Source organism: Scylla paramamosain, chromosome 19 (assembly GCF_035594125.1).
Source record: "Scylla paramamosain isolate STU-SP2022 chromosome 19, ASM3559412v1, whole genome shotgun sequence".
In the NCBI taxonomy this organism is placed as follows: domain Eukaryota; kingdom Metazoa; phylum Arthropoda; class Malacostraca; order Decapoda; family Portunidae; genus Scylla; species Scylla paramamosain.
In genome coordinates this window covers 762,501-784,540 of record NC_087169.1, presented here as the reverse complement: position 1 = coordinate 784,540, position 22,040 = coordinate 762,501, and the positions used below count along the sequence as shown (strand labels likewise).

The 22,040-nt window shown below is 45.1% G+C and overlaps 3 protein-coding genes across 5 annotated transcripts in view; 1 reads left to right on the top strand and 2 right to left on the bottom strand.

Moving 5' to 3' along the window:
• Positions 1 to 22,040, bottom strand: part of LOC135109533 (uncharacterized) — a 112,120-nt gene that overhangs the window by 14,674 nt on the left and 75,406 nt on the right. The window lies entirely within an intron of this gene.
• The window catches only part of LOC135109529 (uncharacterized), a 48,076-nt gene that overhangs the window by 22,596 nt on the left and 3,440 nt on the right, over positions 1 to 22,040 (top strand). Inside the window, exons 3-4 of the mRNA XM_064020922.1 lie at positions 14,473 to 16,545; positions 16,993 to 17,339. Coding sequence (XP_063876992.1) covers positions 14,512 to 16,545; positions 16,993 to 17,339 — 2,381 coding nt within the window. The 5' untranslated portion in view covers positions 14,473 to 14,511. The remainder of the gene's footprint in view (positions 1 to 14,472; positions 16,546 to 16,992; positions 17,340 to 22,040) is intronic.
• The window catches only part of LOC135109531 (uncharacterized), a 25,414-nt gene continuing 3,391 nt past the window's right edge, over positions 18 to 22,040 (bottom strand). Inside the window, exon 2 of the mRNA XM_064020926.1 lies at positions 18 to 3,716. Within this exon, the coding sequence (XP_063876996.1) occupies positions 950 to 2,395 (1,446 nt within the window). The 5' untranslated portion in view covers positions 2,396 to 3,716 and the 3' untranslated portion in view covers positions 18 to 949. The remainder of the gene's footprint in view (positions 3,717 to 22,040) is intronic.

Here is a 22,040-nt window from a genome sequence, read left to right as displayed (position 1 = left end):
CGCTTACTCTTTTCTTTCCTGGTAATTGTTTTCACTGTGTTTTCTATTGCACACACTTAGAAAGTAGAAAATGAGGCACTAACGAGGCAAGACTATATACCACCAACACTAAACACAATAATAATAATAATAATAATAATAATAATAATAATAATAATAATAATAATAATAATAATAATAATAATAATAAATGGTTTATTAATAAGGCAGTTTACAAACTGAAAATGTACAGAGGGGATGGGAAAATACTTAACATTAATCCTGAAGCTAAGCCTAATCTAAAGGCGAAATACTGTTGATTGATGTTGATTGATGGCTCGCACCATGGTGGGAATCGTGCTGAGTCTGTCTCGGTCCGTGCGCGGCGCCTTTAAGGGCGCTATCTTGTTGTGGTGTCTGGTGGCTCGGACCAGGCGAGGTGCGTCAGGCAGCAGCATGTGTCTGAGGCGTGGATGATGCAGAAGTCCCCTTCAAAACTTCTCCAGAGCCTCTCGGTGCCTGGTGGATAGTCTGGACGTCTGAACAGACTCAGGGTGGTCAGGGCTTCATCACAGGTGGTGTAGGCAGGGACAAAGATGACCCTGCAGGCTCTCTTCTGCACTCTCTCCAGCTGGAGCTGTTGAGTGTGTGTGAGGGAGGAGGACCACGCTGGGGAGGCGTACATGAGTTTGGGGATGATGAAGGTGAGGCACACTCCCCTTAACTCGTCTGTCAGTGTCCCCAGCGACCTGAGTCTGCGCATCATGTACAGCTTGTAGGTAGCGGATCTTACGGTGCTGGCGACATGCTGCTTCCAGGTCAGCTGGTCGTCCACCGTGACTCCGAGAAGCACATCCAGAGGCACATCGGACCACCTGGAGGGGGTGAGGGCCCACTCTGAGCTGGGGAGAGGGCACTGGTACAGAGGAGGTACAGAAATGCATCACCACAGTTTCGCTGTGGTTGATGGTCATCCTGCTCTCCTCCGTCCATGTCTGCAGTCGCTCCAAAATGACTTGCAGTGGCGAGTAGTCCGGGTTCCTTTTGGAGGCTGGGACGCCCACGGTGCAGTCGTACACATACTTCCAGCGAGGGGGGTGTCAGTGAGGGCGTCGTTAATCAGGAGGAGGAAGCATAGTGGGCTCATCTTGGTCCCCTGGGGGACCCCACATGTCAGCTGTTGGATATTAGAGACAGAGCCCTGATAGCGAACGGCCTGACGCCTCCCTGAGAGGGTGTTGGCTAGCCACGCTACCAGGTTGGGAGGGAGACCCAGACTAATTGCATTGCTGAAGAGAACAAAGTTGATCAACAAGATCAAAGGCTTTTTGAAGTCCACAAAAGCAACAGCTAGAGAGGTGTTTCGCTTCTCCAGGTGGCTGTAGATGAAGTCAAGGAAGCTGGTCAGATAATGGGAGGTGGAGGTGGCTATAATATTTCCAAACTGTCTGATATCCACGGTATAACAAATTTTGGTGTAGGCCCAGTCGTACACAAAATCTTCACAAATAAAACTAGGGACGGGGGTGATAGAGACTGGCCTGAGGTCACCGAGGGACTGTGGACTGGAAGCTTTGCGGATGGGAGAGACATAAGATGTCTTCCAGTCCGCGGGGCAAGAGTGTTGGGAAAGAGAGGCGTTTATTATGGGGCATAGCGGTGTTGCTGGCTCTTCCCATATGGGAAGGTCAGTGGGTGTGGTGGATCTTGGTATCTTTAAGTATCCTTGGTATCTTGGTATCTTGGTATCTTTAAGTATCCTCTTAAAAACATCCACCTTTTGGATAGTGGGGGGAGGGGAGGGGGCGGGAAGATGGTCAGGAAGTGGAGTGGTGTGGAGAGGAGGGCAGGTGTGACAGATAGCGGCAAAGTGGTCGTTCATCTCCTGAGCCGCGAGATTAGCAGGAAGGTGTGAGGTGCAAGGAAGAGATGAAGTGTGCTTTTGTAGGTCACACAAAGCTTTGCTGCTAGCGTACCACTGTCTGTTGTTGGCCTTCTTGAAGTGGTGTATCTTGTCCGGGTAATAGCTTGACTTGGCAGCCTTAATCTCCCTGATCACTCTGTTTCTTAGCTTCCTGTATAGGACCGGGCAGGAGTGGAACGACCACATCCGCTGATGCATGAGTCTTTTAATGCTGGGCGTCATCCAGGAGGCATCAGATGTGTGCACTGTGACATTCTTGGCTGGGAAGTAGCGGTGGAAGGCTTCTGTGGTGGAGGTGACGTAATTGTGCCATTTTGAGTTGACGTCCTCCACATCCAGCACCTCGGTCCACGGGTGTTGTGTCACCCACTGCCCAACCTCCCTCATGGCTGAGTCAGGCATGGAACGGTGGGTCCTGGTGACAGCTGGCCAGGGGGTCGAGGTGGTGGGTGTGGGTGTCCACAGTATGGAGAGGTGGGTGCTCCGTCCCATGGGAGGCAGCGACTTGGGGGACGAGTACTGCTGGCATAGGTGTGTCAGTATAAGGTCGAGGGTGGCTTGCTGGGTGGTAGGGAAGTTCACGACCTGGGTGAGGTGTAGCTGGTGTAAGATATCGCTGATATACAATCGCTGATATACGTTAAAGTCCCCACAGATGACCAGCTTGGCAACAGGATACCTCACACTTAGACCATCAGCAGTGTCACTGATGTGAGTGGTGAGTAACTGTGCTGAGGTGGCTCGTGGGGGGTGGTACACGACGCACACGATGATGGAGGCTGTGTTGCTGAGATGGCAGGGGGGCGTAACTCTCACCCACAGGGCCTCTACTCCGGCAGGAATGTTGACAGGCAGGTATTAGGGGCCACTCCGCCCTTCCCCCCTCCCTTCCTGCGTTCTGTCCTGAGGTGATGGTAGAGCAGGTAGTCCTGCATCGTGCAGTTCCGAAATAGTTTCAAAGTCTTAAGGCACTGTGTAGATGGCGCTGCAAACATCAACAAACAGACCTGGATAGAGCTCCAAGTTTTGCCAAGATTCTGCTGCCATACAAGCTTAGATCAGGCAATATATTGCCTAAGGAGCTGCACGAGGGTAGAGTGGAGCCAAGACTCAGTTACTTGTAGCCCACTGAAGAAAGCTAGCCGGTAGTTAGAAGCTAGAATATAATGTGGCCGATCAACACCGGCCCCACCCCCTCTGCACCGCTGTGAAAACCGTTGCTATGGTAACGGCGACGCCAAACCACTGAAGAAAACGGGATGCAAAGATAATTGTTTGTTTGTCCAAGATGGCTAGTTATGACAATGTAAACACAGTGAAGGCATTGTCTGCTACGGAGATCAATAAACTGACAGCGGCGCAGCTAAAATGTGCACTGAGAACAACTGTTGCACATCAGCCTCATGAAGAGCAGCCACCGAGCTCTGAATTACTCGAAGAAATAAGAAATATTCCAGAAGATTTGGCAGCTGTGAAGGAGATGAAGGAAGAAATAGAATCACTGAATACAAGACTCGATGAAGCCTACATGACTAGCCACCAGCAAAACCGGTTCCTAGAATCCCTTGGCGCCATAGAAAGGGTGCGGAACTTGGTTATAACTGGGGTCTCGGAGGATGACGACGGCCTGGGAACGACAGATGGAGAGAAGATCTAGACAGTGCTGGAAGCCGCGGGTTACGCCGGACCGATACCCACTGATGTATGGGCAACGATACGACTTGGACAGCCTGACGCACGGAGGAGTCGCCCTATTCACGTGACGCTGGAGAGTCAAGATCAACGGAGCGACATCTTGCGAGTGGCGAAGAACCTGAAGGATACAGGAAGAGACTTTGAACGGATTTGCTTGAAGAAGGACGTTCATCCGGCGGCGAGGAGAGAAACGACAAGACAGAGGACCCGAGAAAATGAGGAGAAGCAGAAACCAGACAACCAGGAAGTGGAAATTATGTTTGACTGGCGGCGGCGAGTATTGCTGCGTGTTGTGTTGTGACTGATAGGTATTTCCCAAATTTTGGCATGGAAAGAATTGGAATGGGCAATTGAAAATATGTGCTTGTAATATCTGTGGTGTGAAAAATAAGCTCCAAAGCCCTGAAGTGATAAATGTTGCTTTAGAATTTGACATGATATGGATCACTGAAATTAAGTAACGTTAATTAGTAGCGTGGCAGGTTTTGATTTATATATGAATAAAAGTAAACAAAATAGTTGGAGAGGAGGAATTATGATGTTGGTGAAGTGTGCGTTGGTACCATATATCACATGTGTCAACATTGCAGCAGTAGGACAAACATGGGTCGAGCTGTCCTGCTGCCCTGGGATGAGGCTTGGCGCCATGTATATCCCACCGGTCGACTCGCCCTACCACGACCCGGCGCTGCTGTGGGAGGGGCAGGTGACCGACTGTGACGGTGCCATAGTGGTCGCTGACTTGAACGCACGTGTGGGTTGCCTACCAAGTAGAAATATAAACGGAAAGAGATGTGAATATAATGGTGTGAAAGATCTTATAAGTAATTCCATGGGCCGGGCAATACCCAACATGTGTGAAGAGAAAGAAATTGTAGTTGCTAACCATTTGAAATATGACGGAAAGCACCGCGGAGGGAATTTATCTTTTAGGCGTAATGATCGCTGGACATCGGAAATCGACCTGTGTTTATCGACCTGTGTTTAGTTAAGTATAGCAGTTTGAATGTCCTGAAAGACATATGTACACGCCAAGTTATGTCGTGCTCAGATCATGCGCCACTCACTCTAACAATTAACACTGACGTTTTTAAATGAGTAACGCCATCACGACTACTTGAGCGCGCCAGTAACTTGGGTCGGACGCTCACACACAGTCCCCGCACCACTAATATCGCGACAGGCCTGCACCATGACAAAGTGGATATAGAAGCGTTCGTGACGAGGATGGCGCTGTGTGAGCCGCCAACCCTGGGCGTGGTGAATGAGGAAAGTGTGCAGGACGTGGTTAAGGAAAGCTGCAGGGAAGTTAATGGAATAGCAAAGGAGTGTAAAAAGACGAATGTCGCGCGTGAGGGAAGTGTAGACCTAAGAAGGAAAAGACTCATGGAGGAAAATGACTGTGGGAAAATTTGGAAAGCAATTAACTGGAAAGATGAAATTAGTAGTAATGAAGGCAGTACCCAGCCTACTGAGAGTCAATTTAAGATTCATTTTGAGGAATTATTGAATCCAGTGATGGAGGAAGTTGGAGAGGTAAACTTTGAGCAAGCACCAAGTATTCCCATTGTGGATGATCCTTTCACGTTTAGAGAGGTGGAAACAGCTGTGAGAGGGATGAATAAAATGAAAAGTTTTGTTGGAATAAGTCCTGCCCTATTAATGAACTTACCTATGAACTGGTTGATGTTTTTTCTTACAATGTTCAATGTAATTTTTGATAGTTTGTGTTTCCCACTAGCCTGGTGCTATAGTAAGTTAAATGCATTATTAGTGTGGTGATCGCATGCTTTGTGATAACTACAGAGGTGTTAGTATAATGGACACCCTAGCTAAACTCTATGACACACTTATTATCAATAGATTGAAAATGTGGATGGATGTGGACAATTGTCAAGCAGGAGCAATGGAGGGAAGAGGATGCCTAGAGCAGATATTTACACTGAGATTATTGTGTGATTATGTAAAATACAAGAAATTGAAGTTATATGTATTATTTATAGACTATCGTAAAGCAATTGGTGCAACACCCTACTCGTATTCCTGACCGTCTTGGAGATACGCCCAACATTCTTGACCTTTTCCTGACCTCTAATCCTTCTGCTTATGCTGTCACCCTTTCTTCTCCGTTGGGCTCCTCCGATCACAATCTCATATCTTTATCTTGTCCTATCACTCCAATCCCTCCTCAGGATCCCCCTAAGCGAAGGTGCCTCTGGCGTTTTGCCTCTGCTAGTTGGGGGGACCTGAGACGGTATTTTGCTGATTTTCCTTGGAATGACTACTGCTTCCGTGTCAGAGACCCGTCTTTGTGTGCTGAGCGCATAACAGAGGTGATAGTGTCTGGCATGGAGGCGTACATTCCTCACTCTTTTTCTCGCCCTAAACCTTCTAAACCTTGGTTTAACACAGCTTGTTCTCGTGCTATACATGATAGAGAGGTGGCCCACAAAAGGTACTTAAGCCTTCCTTCACTAGAATCTCATGCACTTTATATTTCTGCCCGGAACCATGCTAAGTCTGTTCTCCAACTAGCCAAAAACTCCTTCATTAACAGAAAATGTCAAAACCTTTCAAGATCTAACTCCCCTCGTGATTTCTGGCATCTAGCCAAAAAATATCTCCAATAACTTTGCTTCTTCTTCTTTCCCTCCTCTACTTCAACCAGATGGCACCACTGCTATCACATCTATTTCTAAAGCTGAACTCTTTGCTCAAACCTTTGCTAAAAACTCTACCTTGGACGATTCTGGGCTTGTTCCTCCCTCTCCTCCACCCTCTGACTACTTCATGCCTCGTATTAAAATTCTTCGTAATGATGTTTTCCATGCCCTCGCTGGCCTAAACCTTCAGAAGGCTTATGGACCTGATTGGGTCCCTCCTATTGTTCTCCGAAACTGTGCCTCCGTGCTTGCACCTTGCCTAGTCAAACTCTTTCAGCTCTGTCTGTCAACATCTACCTTTCCTTCTTGTTGGAAGTTTGCCTACATTCAACCTGTTCCTAAAAAGGGTGACCGCTCTAATCCCTCAAACTACCGTCCTATTGCTTTAGTTTCCTGCTTATCTAAAGTTTTTGAATCTATCCTCAACAGGAAGATTCTTAAACATCTATCACTTCACAACCTTCTATCTGATCGCCAGTATGGGTTCCGTCAAGGCCGCTCTACTGGTGATCTTCTGGCTTTCCTTACTGAGTCTTGGTCATCCTCTTTTAGAGACTTTGGTGAAACTTTTGCTGTTGCCTTGGACATATCAAAAGCTTTTGATAGAGTCTGGCACAAAGCTTTGATTTCCAAACTACCCTCCTACGGTTTCTATCCTTCTCTCTGTAACTTCATCTCAAGTTTCCTTTCTGACCGTTCTATTGCTGCTGTGGTAGATGGTCACTGTTCTTCTCCTAAATCTATTAACAGTGGTGTTCCTCAGGGTTCTGTCCTGTCACCCACTCTCTTCTTATTATTCATTAATGATCTTCTAAACCAAACTTCTTGTCCTATCCACTCCTATGCTGATGATACCACCCTGCACTTTTCCACGTCTTTTCATAGACGTCCAACCCTTCAGGAGGTAAACATATCACGCAGGGAAGCCACAGAACGCCTGACTTCTGATCTTTCTAAAATTTCTGATTGGGGCAGAGCAAACTTGGTATTGTTCAATGCCTCAAAAACTCAATTCCTCCATCTATCAACTCGACACAATCTTCCAGACAACTTTCCCCTCTTCTTCAATGACACTCAACTGTCCCCCTCTTCTACACTGAACATCCTCGGTCTGTCCTTTACTTATAATCTGACCTGGAAACTTCACATCTCATCTCTAGCTAAAACAGCTTCTATGAAGTTAGGTGTTCTGAGACGTCTCCGCCAGTTTTTCTCACCCCCCCAGCTGCTAACTCTGTACAAGAGCCTTATCCGTCCATGTATGGAGTATGCTTCACATGTCTGGGGGGGTTCCACTCATACTGCTGTTCTAGACAGGGTGGAATCAAAAGCTTTTCGTCTCATCAACTCCTCTCCTCTAACTGACTGTCTTCAGCCTCTCTCTCACCGCCGCAATGTTGCATCTCTAGCTGTCTTCTACCGCTATTTTCATGCTAACTGCTCTTCTGATCTTGCTAACTGCATGCCTCCCCTCCTTCCGCGGCCTCGCTGCACAAGACTTTCTTCTTTCTCTCACTCCTATTCTGTCCACCTCTCTAACGCAAGAGTTAACCAGTATTCTCAATCATTCATCCCTTTCTCTGGTAAACTCTGGAACTCCTTGCCTGCTTCTGTATTTCCACCTTCCTATGACTTGAATTCCTTCAAGAGGGAGGTTTCAAGACACTTATCCACCAATTTTTGACCACTGCTTTGACCCTTTTAGGGACTGGCATTTCAGTGGGCATTTTTTTTATTAGATTTTTGTTGCCCTTGGCCAGTATCCTTCCTACATAAAAAAAAAAAAAAAAAAAAAATACGATAAAGTACCGTGGTCCAGGCTGATAGAATGCTTAAAATCAATAGGATGTGGAAGGAGGATGTTAAAAGCAATTTATGTTATGTATCGCTGCACATGTAACGTGCTTAAGAGTGCCACGGTGGAGTCGTCAGTGGGAGTAAGGCAAGGCTCACCTTCCAGCTGTCTAATGTTTGTGATTTACATTAACCAGATGATTCGTATGCTGAAGGAACAAATAGCAACTAACAGCTACTTGGGCGCACTGCACACAACATCTCGGGATATGTGCATCAGGAAACTCAGAGTTTTCATCGATTATTGCAATGATTATGGAATTGTTCTTAACGAGGACAAAATAAATTTTTTTGTTTGAAATATCACTCGTTGTGAAAAAGTTCCATTAAAGATCGAGGGACACGTTATTAAGTACTGTGACAGATACAAGTTTTTAAGGACCTGGTTTACCAACAGCGGTTGTATGAAGGACGTGGTGTCATTACACGAGGCAAAGTGTCAGTCAGTCGTCAACAAATTTTCTATAACTCGTGCCTCGAACCCTGATATGCCTCAGTGTTATAAGCGACTTGTTTTTGACGCGGCTGTGTTGGCTGAACTGAGATACAGCTGCGAGTCGTGGCTGACAGATAGCTGTGTGTCACTCACCAGTCAGTACAATAAACTTATGAAATGTGTCCTGGACGTGACAAATAATACAAGCTCAAAATTATGTCATGTTGAATCGAGAATTAAGCCAGTTTACCATACTGTCTGTGTCCGATGGAAACGTTTCTTGGAGAGGAAGCTGACTCTACTCGACAGAAGTGAACCATTTCATGTTGTATTTAGTTGATGCAGAGAAGCTAACACCCCTGGTTATAAGTTTATCCAGAGCGCCATACAGTATGATAATCATATAAATCCTCTTGACAGAATAATTAGTTTAATTACCAATAAGCCACAAGATGCAACAAATATCACACATATAAAACAATATTGAATTCTAGTCTTGGTGTCCATAATATTTATTCAGATGACACAATGTCCCTGATTTTACGTTTGGCGTTTATTAGAATTCGACTGATGTCTTATGTAGGTACGTGTGTGAAGTGTTGATTAGTTATAGAACCTAAAAAGAAAACAATACTTAATTAGAACTACCTATTGCATTATTATTGGTCATATTGTGTTAGACGTTATGCTGAGTTATGTATCTATGTTAGTTATAGCATTACTGCTAGTAAGTGTTTGCTAATGCTGGTTACTTTGCATCGCCTAATCTTAAACAATACTTAAGTGAAAGTGTTGTTATTTATGTTTGTAAATGTATGATTCTTTATTTGGACCACTGGCAAATTTTGTACCTTTCACTTTACTGTATGAATAATTTCTTTGGTCAGTAAAAGTAACTAACTATCACGTTGGGCGGCGGGTGACCGGACCCTCGCATACGACGCAGGAGGTAGTTGCGTTCGTACGTTTGCACGGCAGCACACATTATCCTTTATGTGTCGACACGCACTCGCTAAATGTGTTCACAAGTACAACAATCTCACCAGGGCGAGCCTAAAACTAAAAACTAAGAGTTGAAAACTGAAAAAACCGAGGTTACTATCAATAGGGGGCGGGGAAGGCAGGAAGGCCAACATGCTGGCCGAGGCTGCTCTAGAGCGCCTAAGGTCACATGTTCTTTCCTTTCCCATGTGTGTGTGTCTGTGTGTGTGTGTGTGTGTGTGTGTGTGTGTGTGTGTGTGTGTGTGTGTGTGTGTGTGTGTGTGTTATAACAAAACAAGTGGCATTAAAAAGCACATAAAGCGACAAGCATTGCACGACAACATTACTGCGGTGATTAAATGTACTCCTGTAAAATGCTACGTGGCATCATACAAGCCAGGCAGGAGGGGAGCGAGGCCCAGCGACTTTGAAAACAGCTGACTGACTGACAAGAGGCAGAGAGAGAGAGAGAGAGAGAGAGAGAGAGAGAGAGAGAGAGAGAGAGAGAGAGAGAGAGAGAGAGAGAGAGAGAGAGAGAGAGAGAGAATAGTGCAGTGTACAATTTTTTGTTTGTTATTTCCGCGAATAAATTACGGTGTCCATGAATAGTATTTTTATCTGTAATCCCACACACACACACACACACACACACACACACAGACACACACAGACACACACACACACACACACACACACACACACACACACACACACACACACTAATAACAATAAAAATAATAAAAAATATGAATCAAGGAAAGATGGTAAAGTGGACACGGAGGGTTGCAAGGAAGTAGTAGTAGTAGTAGTAGCAGTAGTAGTAATAGTAGTAGTAGTAGTAGTAGTAATAATAGTAGTAGTAGTAGTACTAGTAGTAATAGAGGCAGTAGTAACAGTACTCGTAATAATAATTATAGTAGTGGTAGTAATAGTAGAATTATTCATAATAATACAAAAAGTAGTCATAATAATAATATTCGTAGTAAAACTAGTAGAAGTAGTACTAGTAACAGTTATCGTAATAATAATAATAATAGTAGTAGTAGTAGTAGTAGTAGTAGTAATATAAACAGTAGTAACATTAGTCGTAATAATAATTATAGTATTAGTAGTAATAGTAGTAGTATTCATAATAACACTAAAAGTAGTTGTGATAATAATATTCGTAGTAATACTAGCAGAAGTAGTACTAGTAACAGTTATCGTAATAATAATAGTAGTAGTAGTACTAGAGTAGTAGTAGTAGTAGTAGTCGTAGTAGTAGTAGTAGTAGTAGTAGTAGTAGTAGTAGTAGTAGTAGTAGTAGTAGTAGTAGAAGTTGCCAAGGGCAACAAAAATCAAATAAAAAAAAAATGCCCACTGAAATGCCAGTCCCATAAAAGGGTCAAAGCAGTGGTCAAAAATTGATGAATAAGTGTCTTCAAAACCTCCCTCTTGAAGGAATTCAAGTCATAGGAAAGTGGAAATACAGAAGCAGGCAGGGAGTTCCAGAGTTTACCAGAGAAAGGGATGAATGATTGAGAATACTGGTTAACTCTTGCGTTAGAGAGGTGGACAGAATGGGGGTGATAGAAAGAAGAAAGTCTTTTGCAGCGAGGCCGCGGAAGGAGGGGAGGCATGCAGTTAGCAAGATCAGAAGAGCAGTTAACATGAAAATAGCGGTAGAAGACAGCTAGATATGCAACATTGCAGCGGTGAGAGAGAGGCTGAAGACAGTCAGTTAGAGGAGAGGAGTTGATGAGACGAAAAGCTTTTGATTCCACCCTGTCTAGAAGAGCAGTATGAGTGGAGCCTCCCCAGACATGTGAAGTATACTTCATACATGGACGGATAAGGCCCTTGTACAGAGTTAGCAGCTGGGGAGGTGATAAAAACTGGCGGAGACATCTCGGAACACCTAACTTCATAGAAGCTGTTTTACCTAGAGATGAGATGAGAAGTTTCCAGTTCAGATTATAAGTAAAGGACAGACCGAGGATGTTCAGTGTATACGAGTAAGAAGGGGACAGTTGAGTGCTATTGAAGAAGAGGGGATAGTTGTCTGGAAGGTTGTGTCGAGTTGATAGAAGGAGGAATTGAGTTTTTGAAACATTGAATAATACCAAGTTTACTCTGCCCCAATCAGAAATTTTAGAAAGATCAGAAGTCAGGCGTTCTATGGCTTCCCTGCGTGATATGTTTACCTCCTGAAGGGTTGGACGTCTATAAAAAGACGTGGAAAAGTGGAGGGTGGTATCATCAGCATAGGAGTGGATAGGACAAGAAGTTTGGTTTAGAAGATCATTAATGAATAATAAGAAGAGAGTGGGTGACAGGACAGAACCCTGAGTAACACCACTGTTAATAGATTTAGGAGAAGAACAGTGACCGTCTACCACAGCAACAATAGAACGGTCAGAAAGGAAACTTGAGATGAAGTTACAGAGAGAAGGACAGAAACCGTAGGAGGGTAGTTTGGAAATCAATGCTTTGTGCCAGACTCTATCAAAAGCTTTTGATATGTCCAAGGCAACAGCAAAAGTTTCACCAAAATCTCTAAAAGAGGATGACCAAGACTTAGTAAGGAAAGCCAGAAGATCACCAGTAGAGCGGCCTTGACGGAACCCATACTGGCGATCAGATAGAAGGTTGTGAAGTGATAGATGTTTAAGAATCTTCCTGTTGAGGATAGATTCATAAACTTTAGATAGGCAGGAAATTAAAGCAATAAGACGGTCGTTTGAGGGATTAGAACAGCCACCCTTTTTAGGAACAGGTTGAATGTAGGCAAACTTCCAGCAAGAAGGAAAGGTAGATGTTGACAGACAGAGCTGAAAGAGTTTGACTAGGCAAGGTGCAAGCAAGGAGGCACAGTTTCGGAGAACAATAGGAGGGACCCCATCAGGTCCATAAGCCTTCCGAGGGTTTAGGCTAGCGAGGGCATGGAAAACATCATTGCGAAGAATTTTAATAGATAGCATGAAGTAGTCAGAGGGTGGAGGAGAGGGAGGAACAAGCCCAGAATCGTCCAAGGTAGAGTTTTTAGCAAAGGTTTGAGCGAAGAGTTCAGCTTTAAAAATATATGTGATAGCAGTGGTGCCATCTGGTTGAAATAGAGGAGGGAAAGAAGAAGAAGCAAAGTTATTGGAGATATTTTTGGCTAGATAACAGAAGTCACGAGGGGAGTTAGATCTTGAAAGGTTTTGACATCCACATTTGTCCGCCTGTCTATATCCTCACCGGAACAGAGGGCGGAGCTTCAGGTTTCGGAAGCTCTCTATACAACTGATTTTTGGGTCTTGTCGAGTTGATTACCGTTTTAGAAATGGTTGGGTTTTGGAGCCTTTTGTGTGAAACATCTACATACTTAATAGGGAGGCAAATATTGAACATGTCATGAACTTTATCAAGGAGTCTTTTCAAGCTGGAGTCCACGGCCTGTCAAACGAGGGGAGACCACTGCACTGTGTACTGGTGGGCATCTTTACCGCCAAAGAAATCATTGCCAAAAAAGCATACGGTCCACGCACGCACACACACACACACACACACACACACACACACACACACACACACACACACACACGTTTAAATGTCTCTCAAACAGCTGGCGTTTTAAAAATAATTGTGGGTAATGTAACAGCTGAAGCAGTGAGTGACACGCAGTGTACTTGACGCTGCCCACATCTCATGCACTGCCTTCCTACATGGGCATCTACATGGCCGTCTTTTTAACCAAAGCAACAGGACGGCAAAATAAAATTCTTCGCTGTACATTTTCCGTAAAGAGGTTTGAGTCTGCATCCAAAGCTTCCTCAGCCTTCAGTATTTGCAGGTTTCCCTTCATTCATAAGTACTTCACATTATTATTAATACATCAAAATCTTGGACATAATGCAATATTCAAATTGGCAGAAAATGTTTCTCACACGAGAAGTAACAACGTTAACCTTATTTGTGCGATACTGACAACAATATTATTCACAAACAGTGTGACAAGTTGGACCAAAACTGTTGTGAACAGTTTGCCTCTTGATAGACAAAGTTCTTCTTACAACTGATAAAATGTTCAAACAAACAACAGGTTAAAAAGTAACCACTTCATCAACAAAAGCTGTGATTTTGATGCTATTTATTGCAGTCATCAAAAGTAACCACTTCATCAACAAAAGCTGTGATTTTGATGCTATTTATTGCAGTCATCGCATTTGTTGTTGTTATCATTATTACTTTTATTATTATTATTAGTAGTAGTAGTAGTAGTAGTAGTAGTAGTAGTAGTAGTAGTAGTAGTAAATTGATGTTATTGCTGTTGTTGTTGTTGTTGTTGTTTACTGTTTTTGTTATTGTATTTGTTAGTATTATTGTTATCACTATCCTTGTTGTTATTGTTATTATCATCATTATTTTATTATTATTTAAGTTAGTGTGAGACACTTGTATTAATGTTTACCTTCTCTGTAGCGGCGAGGTACTGTCGCTGTACAGTACAGTTCATTATGTTGTTGTACATTATAATTTGTTTGCACTCCTGCCCTCTGCTCTACTGTACAATACACTGTCAGAGAGCCTCGGCTCACGTGACTGTGTATTGTATGTACACCTTGAAATACTTTGTATTGTGCTCACCAATACAGGTTTGCTTACCTGCTTATTTACTTAACTACTTACTTACTGACTGACTTACTTACTTACTTACTTGCACACACACACACACACACACACACACACACACACACAGTCAAGTCTTGTCTCGTGTTGTCTTGTCAAATGGTTTGGCCACAACACACGTGCCATGCCGTGTGCCACAGTGTCTCTTACTCCCATCCACCTCTTTGTCTTGTCCCCACATCCCGGTGCTAACGCCGGCCACTTCAAGGCTCAACTCCCTCCCTCCCGCACTCAGCCTTGCAGGCCACGTCTCTCCTGCCCTGCTCCTCACTCGGGAAATTTCTTTGCAGGCTGCTGGCGAGAGGAACTGCCGTCCCAAGCCCTCCACCATGGCCGCCGCTCCGAAAGTTTGCGTCCGTCGCATTAAGCTTATCTGTCTCATGGAGAACGCAGGCAAGGACGTCTTGACCTTCGTGTTGAAGCGCGGCGCGCTGAACGCCCCCGCCACGCCGCCGGGCAAGTCCCTCACTGACTACCTTGACAACCTTCCTCAAGGCTCGACAGCCAACTATGGAAGGATGAGTAAAAAACAAAAGAAAGCAGCAGTGAACCACACCGACCGCCGCCAAGCACAACGCTTCCCTTTATGGGACAATTTTGATTTGACTTTATTGTACAAAGCAATAAAGCTGACGTGCGAAGGCCTGGCGAGAGATGGCGATCCCGAATGGGGGAACCAGAACACCCTGGAGGGATTGGTAACAAAAATCAAGGATGAGCGGAATGAACTCTTTCATGAAGTGAAATCTTTCAGCGAGGCAGAGTACCAGCAGAAAGTCAACGAGTTAGAACACCTCTTTATCCGAGTCCTCGCCGCAGCCAAGACCAAATACTGCATTCCTGACGCAGAGGTGACACCCGTGCAGGACAACGCCCGGCAGGTCACTGATACCTTCAGAAAAACAGGAATGGAGAAAGAAATTTTAAAAGATTATTTCAGTATCATGCACCAAGAATTTATGAGAGACAGTCAGACCCACCTCAAAACATCCTATGATCGAATGCAAACCTTTGATCCTCTGTCCTTCCTTACCGACTCACCAAAACACCACCATCACATCCAGGACATTTTCTGCAAGATGTCCCTCGTGGAAGGAAGAGGACACCTTCAACAGAGGCGAGACATCGACACTTGCGACGTGCTGACGGTGACGCGCCGCGCGGGACAGAATCCACAGCCGTCCACATCCTCATCGGCCACGCCGCCCACGCACGGCGCCAAGCCACAGCTCATCCTGATCAGGGGCGTGGCAGGAAGCGGCAAAACGACCCTTCTCACCTTCCTTGTCTCAGAGTGGCTTCAGGAGCCCGGCGCCTGCACCATCAAACACCTGGACGAGTACGACATCGTGGTGCGTGTCTTGTGCCGCGATGATGAAGGCCCATCTCTCCAGAACTTCATCAAAGTGATCCTCCCAAACCATTTTGCTGTGATGGACGAACACCTCATCCCCCTCCTACAACAAAGCAAGGTTCTCTGCCTGATTGACGGCCTGGACGAACTGTCGCCAGGCACTCCATCACACAGCCTTGTGAAGGACATCATCAACATCTCGAAATACTCGCCAGGCTTCACACTCGTCTGCACATCGCGGCCCGAAACAGTCAAAGACTTCCTGGCCAAAGTACCTGATGGCTATGAGGTGTGGGACATGGAGATGAAAAGTGTTAGCCATGAACAAAGAATTCATTTTGTCATGAAGCATTACAACAGCTTCCCAGACAAGGGGAACAAAGACCCTGAGAGGCTTGAGTACCTCATGAAACACATTGGCTGGAAGGATTACCTGGGCCTGCCATTAAATTTATTGTTCGTGGCAACACTTTTCTACATCGATCAAGACAAGATCAAGATCACCACCACCCAGACCAGCCTGTACGTCACCATAAGAGATTGGTGCATAGAAAAACTGCAGGCCAGACTCACAGATCATCCACGAGACACAAAGACCCGCGAGGTCCTCATCTCTATGGTTCTACAAGATATATACGACATGTCATTGCAAGGTCTTCTACAAGACCGACTGACTCTGTCAAAACAGGAAGAGCAGAAGCTGATTTGTTGCTGCCTTGGAAAAGGATTACCCAGCAAGGAAGTCATCCCAGCGTTTTTCAATCTTCAAGACACCAGTGACAGGCTGGGGCATCATCAGAAGTACGCAGCCCCACACAAGAGCCTACAAGAATTCTACGGTGCATCAGCAATCGTCCACAAGCTGGTGGAGGGCTCACACTCAGCAAACATACGACGCATGCTTCACGACCCGCCGCCAGAACAGCTCCGGAACTTAAGGAACCTGCTGCTGCACGTGGCAGGTCTCCTCTGCCATCCTAACACACCACTTTGTGCTGCAGCCATACAAGTAAGTTGACTATTCATCCTCTCTTCCTCATATTTGATCCTTCCATAGCTGTCTCAGGGGAACCTGCACCACTGTCAACCTCAATTTTGATCCTTACTAGTCATTAGCAAAAACAGTACAAGAAATTATTGTAGTGACTACACGCACAGGAGGTGAAGGTGGTGGTGAAGGTGGTGGTGGTGGTGGTAGTGGTGGTGGTGAAGGTGGTGGTGGTGGTGGTGGTGGTGGTGGTGGTGGTGGTGGTGGTGGTAGTGGCATCTGTAGTAATCAAAGTAACTCTACACACACAGGAGGAGGTTGTGAAGTGATTGTGGTGAAGGTAGTGGTGATGGTGGTGGTGGTGGTGGTGGTGGTATTAATCATAATAATCAACACATACAGGAGGTGGTGGTAGTGGTGGTGGTGGTGGTGGTGGTGGTACTAATGCTAGTAACTCTACACACACAGGAGGTGGTGGACCTGCTGGCGGAGACTGGTGTGAAAGACTGTGATGATTGGCTGTCCATGCTGGAGGACACTGAAGTGAACAGGACTGCCTTGGATTGTGTTGTCAGACACATTACAAGTGATGAGAGGGAGAGGGTAACAATAAGAGACAGCACCATCACCAGTGCCAGGGCCCTCCTCCCCCTCATCCCCTCCAAGAAGGTATGGATAGAGCTAAGCAGGAAGGAATCAGACGTGCAGGGGCTCATCTTTGAACACCACGAATACACTGAGCTGCACCTGCACCACCAATACAGGCATCCAGACCAAGCCACTCACTGTGACTCCTTGCTGCGTGCCATGCCCAGGTGGGTCTGTCTGTGTGTGTGTGTTTGTTTGTTTGTTTGTTTGTTTAGTTAGTACCTGCACACACACACACACACACACACACACACACACACACACATACACACACACACACACACCGTTATCATTATCATAGTCATTCTTTTCACAAGTATTATCATAATTACTACAATTAACATTGTCATGACCATCACTGCCACCATCACAACAGTCATCAATGCATTATTGTTGTCACCATCAACAAAACTGAAGTAAAGCCTAACCATTCATTAACAACTACAACTGTGTTCAAATAACCAACCCTCTGGAATGTTTGTTACCTTTGACTGTAGCACAGAATGTGACCGTGACTGTCAGGACGGTGAAGATGATGATAGTGATGACGATAGTGATGATGATGGTGTTGGTGGTGGTGGTGGTGGTGGCGGTGAATATGATGGTGGGGGTGATGGCAATAGTGAACATGATGGTGACGGTGATGGTGGTGGAGATGATTAGGCTTAGGATAACATGCACTCAGAATGAGGTAAATCTGCATGCAAACATGCACCAGAAAAAGGTACTCGTAAAATAAGCACTGAAACAACCACTCATTTCCTAACAAAGGTATCATTAATAATAATAGGCTAATACTTTTAGCTTAGTGGAATTGATAATGACATGAGTTTTCTGCAGTGATTTACCACAAAGACTTACTTTTTTGTAAAAGTCGTGGCTGACATGAAAAGAAAAGAGGCAGACAAGTTTTTGGTGTACAAAGTAGCAATACACCTCCTTACACCGCATTAACCGAGTGTAGGACTGCCGCTTATCAAGTGTGTAGCCTGATCCTGTTCAAAACATGTCTTTCAATTACTCATTATGACACTTACAAGAAATTATAATTCAAAATACTATTACATATAGAATACTCTTCATAAACACCTAACAACTCAGAAATATGCCGCACTAGGGAAAAAAAGTTACAAATATGCACTTCTGTTTAAATGTGGTCAAAACATGCATTTGCTTGTGCACACATGCAAGGGTATAACTGTCCTAAGGCTGGTGATGATGGTGAACGTGTTAGTGATGGTGATGGTGATGGTGGTGCTGAGGGTGACGGTGGTGGTGATGACGGTGGTGGTGGTGGTGGTGGTGATGATGATAAAGGTGGTGATGGAGACGATGACAAGGCAAAGAGTAAGAGGAAGCGGGAGGAGGAGAAAGAGGAGGAGGAGGAGGAGGAGGAGGAGGAGGAGGAGGAGGAGGAGGAAAAAAGTGAAGGAACAAAGAAAGAATACAAAGGAAGACCAAACAGCAACAGACCATGAGGTCCTTACTGGGCTGTTTGGGTAACTATTCTACTCTATTAGTGAGAGAAACAGGATAGCACTGGAGGAGGAAGAGGAGGAGGAGGAGGAGGAGGAGGAGGAGGAGGAGGGTGAAAGTGAAAGAGAAGCAGAGGTGGACAAGGATGAAGATTAAGAAGAAAAGGAGGAAGAGGAGGAGGAGGAGGAGGAGGAGGAGGAGATGAAACCTGCAAATTAAATAGTAGTGAAGATGATGTTACTACTACTACTATTACTACTATTGGTATTAATAATAATGATAATAATAATAATAATAATAATAATAATAGTAATAATAATAATAATAATAATAATAATAATAATAATAATAATAATAATAATAATAATAATAATAACAAGCAGGATCTGTGAAACTTTCATGGCAACTTTCACCGTTTTGGCAACGCTGCCTTGATTCCTCCCTCCCTCCCTCCCTCCCTCCCTCCCTCCCTCACCCGGTCACTCCTCACTCCCTCCCTCCCCCACACGGGCTCCCAACCTTCCACTGTCATACATACATACATACATACATGCACACATATACAAGAAATCGAAGGAGGAAGCGCATGAAAAAAAAGAAAGAAAAGAAAAACAAAGATTGAGACCAATAATAGAATGACAGTGGTGATGACAGTGGTGGTGACAATGGTGGTGATATTGATGATCGTGGTGATGACACTGGTGACAGAGATGATAACAGCTGTGGTGACAGTGGTGGTGACAGTAGTGGTGACAGCAGTGATGACAGTGGTGATGACAGTGGTGGTGAAAGTGATGACAGTGGTGATGAAAGTGGTGGTGAGATTGGCAGTAATAGTGGTGATGACAATGGTTGTGAAAGTGGTGGGGATAGTGGTGGTGATATTGGTGGTGACACTTGTGGTGATAGTGGTGGTGACAATGGTGATGACAGTGGTGGTGACGATGGTAGTGACAGTGGAAATGACAGTGGTGGTGACATTGGTGGTGAAATTAGTGGTGACACTGGAGGAATACAAAGGAATACAAAGGAATACAAAGGAAGACAAACAGCAACAGACCCTGAGGTCCTTACTAGGCTGTTTATTGAGACTATTTACTAACTACCAGTGATAGGGACAGGACAGCAAAGCAGAAGGCTCCTCCCCACCCACCCCTCCCTCCAGCCGAGGCTGGCAGGAAAAAAGGCGAAACCATGTGATATTGAAAAACCACATGGAATTTTAGTAGAGAGTGAAAAGGAAAAAAACAATGGTGGTGATATTGATGATCGTGGTGATGACACTGGTGACAGAGGTGATAACAGCTGTGGTGACAGTGGTGATGACAGTGGTGGTGACGAGGAGGAGGAGCACAAGAAGGAGGAGGAGGAGAAAGAAGAAGAGTAGAAGAAGAGGAGGAGGAAGAGGAGGAGGAGGAGGAAGAGGAGGAGGAAGAAGAGAAGAAGGAAGAAGAGGAGGAGGAGGAGGAGGAGGAGGAGGAGGAGGAGGAGGAGGAGGAGGAGGAGGAGGAGGAGGAGGAGGAGGAGGACAAGGAGAATGAGGAATAAGAGGGAGAACAGGAGGAGGAATACAAAGGAATACAAAGGAAAGCCAAACAGCAACAGACCTTTTGGTCCTTGCAAGGCTGTTTGGTAATGAGGAGGAGGAAAGAAAGGAGAAGAAGAAGGAGGAGGAGGAGGAGGAGGAGGAGGAGGAGGAGGAGGAGGAGAAGGAGGAGGAGGAGGAGAAGAAGAAAAAAGAAGAGGAGGAGGAGGAGGAAGAAAAAGTAGGAAGAGAAGGAGAAAAAAGAAGAGGAGGAGGAAAAAGAAGGGGAAGACGTAGTACTAGAAGAACAAGAACAAAAACAAAAAGTAAGAAGAAGAAGAAGAAGAAGAAGAAGAAGAAAAAGAAGAAGAAGAAGAGGAGGGGGGATGGGAGGAAGAGAAAGAAAAGGAGGAGGAGGGAAAGGAGGAGGAAGAGAAGGAGGAGGAGGAGGAGGAGAAGAAGAAAAAAGAAGAGGAGGAGGAGGAGGAGAATAAAAAGAGGAAGGGGAGAGAAAGGAAGAAGAGGAAGAGGATGTGGAGGAGGAGGAGGGGGAGGAGGAGGAGGAGGAGGAGGAGGAGGATGAGGAGGAGGAGGAGGAGGAGGAGGAGGAGGAGAAAGAGAAGGAAGAGAGGAGAAGGAGGAGTGGATAAGTAGAAGAGGAAGAGGAAGAGAAGAGGAGTAAGAAGACAAAGAAGAATGCGAAGAAGAGGAAGAAGAGGAGAAAGAAGATGAAAAAGAAAAGGAGGAGGAGGAGGAGGAGGAGGAGGAGGAGGAGAAAAGGATGACTAAGAAGATGAGGAAGAAGTGGTGAAAGAGCAGGAGGAGAAAGAGTAAAAGGAAAAGGAGGAGGATGAAGAAGAGGAAAAAAAAAACAAGAGGAGGAAGAGGAGGAAAAGGTAGTTGAGGAGGAGGAGGACGAGGAGGAAGAGGAAGAAAAAGTAGGAAGAGGAAGAAGACGAAGATGAAAAGGTGAAAGAGGAAGAAAACTTGAAGGAGGAGGAGTAGCAGAAAGGAGGAGGAGGAGGAGGAGGAGGAGGAGGAGGAGGAGGAGGAGGAGGAGGAGGACGAGGAGGAAGAGGAAGAAAAAGTAGGAAGAGGAAGAAGACGAAGATGAAAAGGTGAAAGAGGAAGAAAACTTGAAGGAGGAGGAGTAGCAGAAAGAGGAGAAGGAGGAGAAAGAGGAGGAGGAGGAGGAGGAGGAGGAGGAATATACAAAGGGAATACAAAGGAAAGACCAAGCAACAACAGACCCTGGGGTCCTTACTAGGTTGCTTGGTTAACTATTCTATACTAACTACATAGTATGAGAGACAGGATAGTAAAGTAGAAGGCTCCTCCCCACCCTCCCATCCCACCAGCCGAAGCTAGCCGGAAAATGGAAATGTACCATGTGGTATTGAAAAACGACATGGAATTTCTAGGGACAGAGAAACGAAGTATCAGGAGGAGGAGGAGGAGGAGGAGGAGGTGGAGGAGGAAGAGGAGGAGGAAGAAGAGGAAAAGGAGGTGAAAAAAGGGGAAGAGAAGGAATAAGAGGATGAATATAAGGAACTGTAAGAGTAGGAAAAAAAAAAAAAGGAATACAAAGGAATACAAAGGAAAGCCAAACAGCAACAGACCTTTTGGTCCTTGCAAGGCTGTTTGGTAACTACTTCTAACTAGATACAGTGAAGAGAGACAGGACAGCATAGCAGAAGGCTCCTCCCCACCCACCACTCCCTCCAGCTTGCACTGGCATGGAAATAGTTGGGAAAAGTACCATGCAGTATGGAAAAACTGACATGGAAATTTTCATAGGAAAGGATGAAAGGAAGTTCTACTATTCACCCTACGGTGAACTCTATACGCCTATCTCAAAGTTAATACA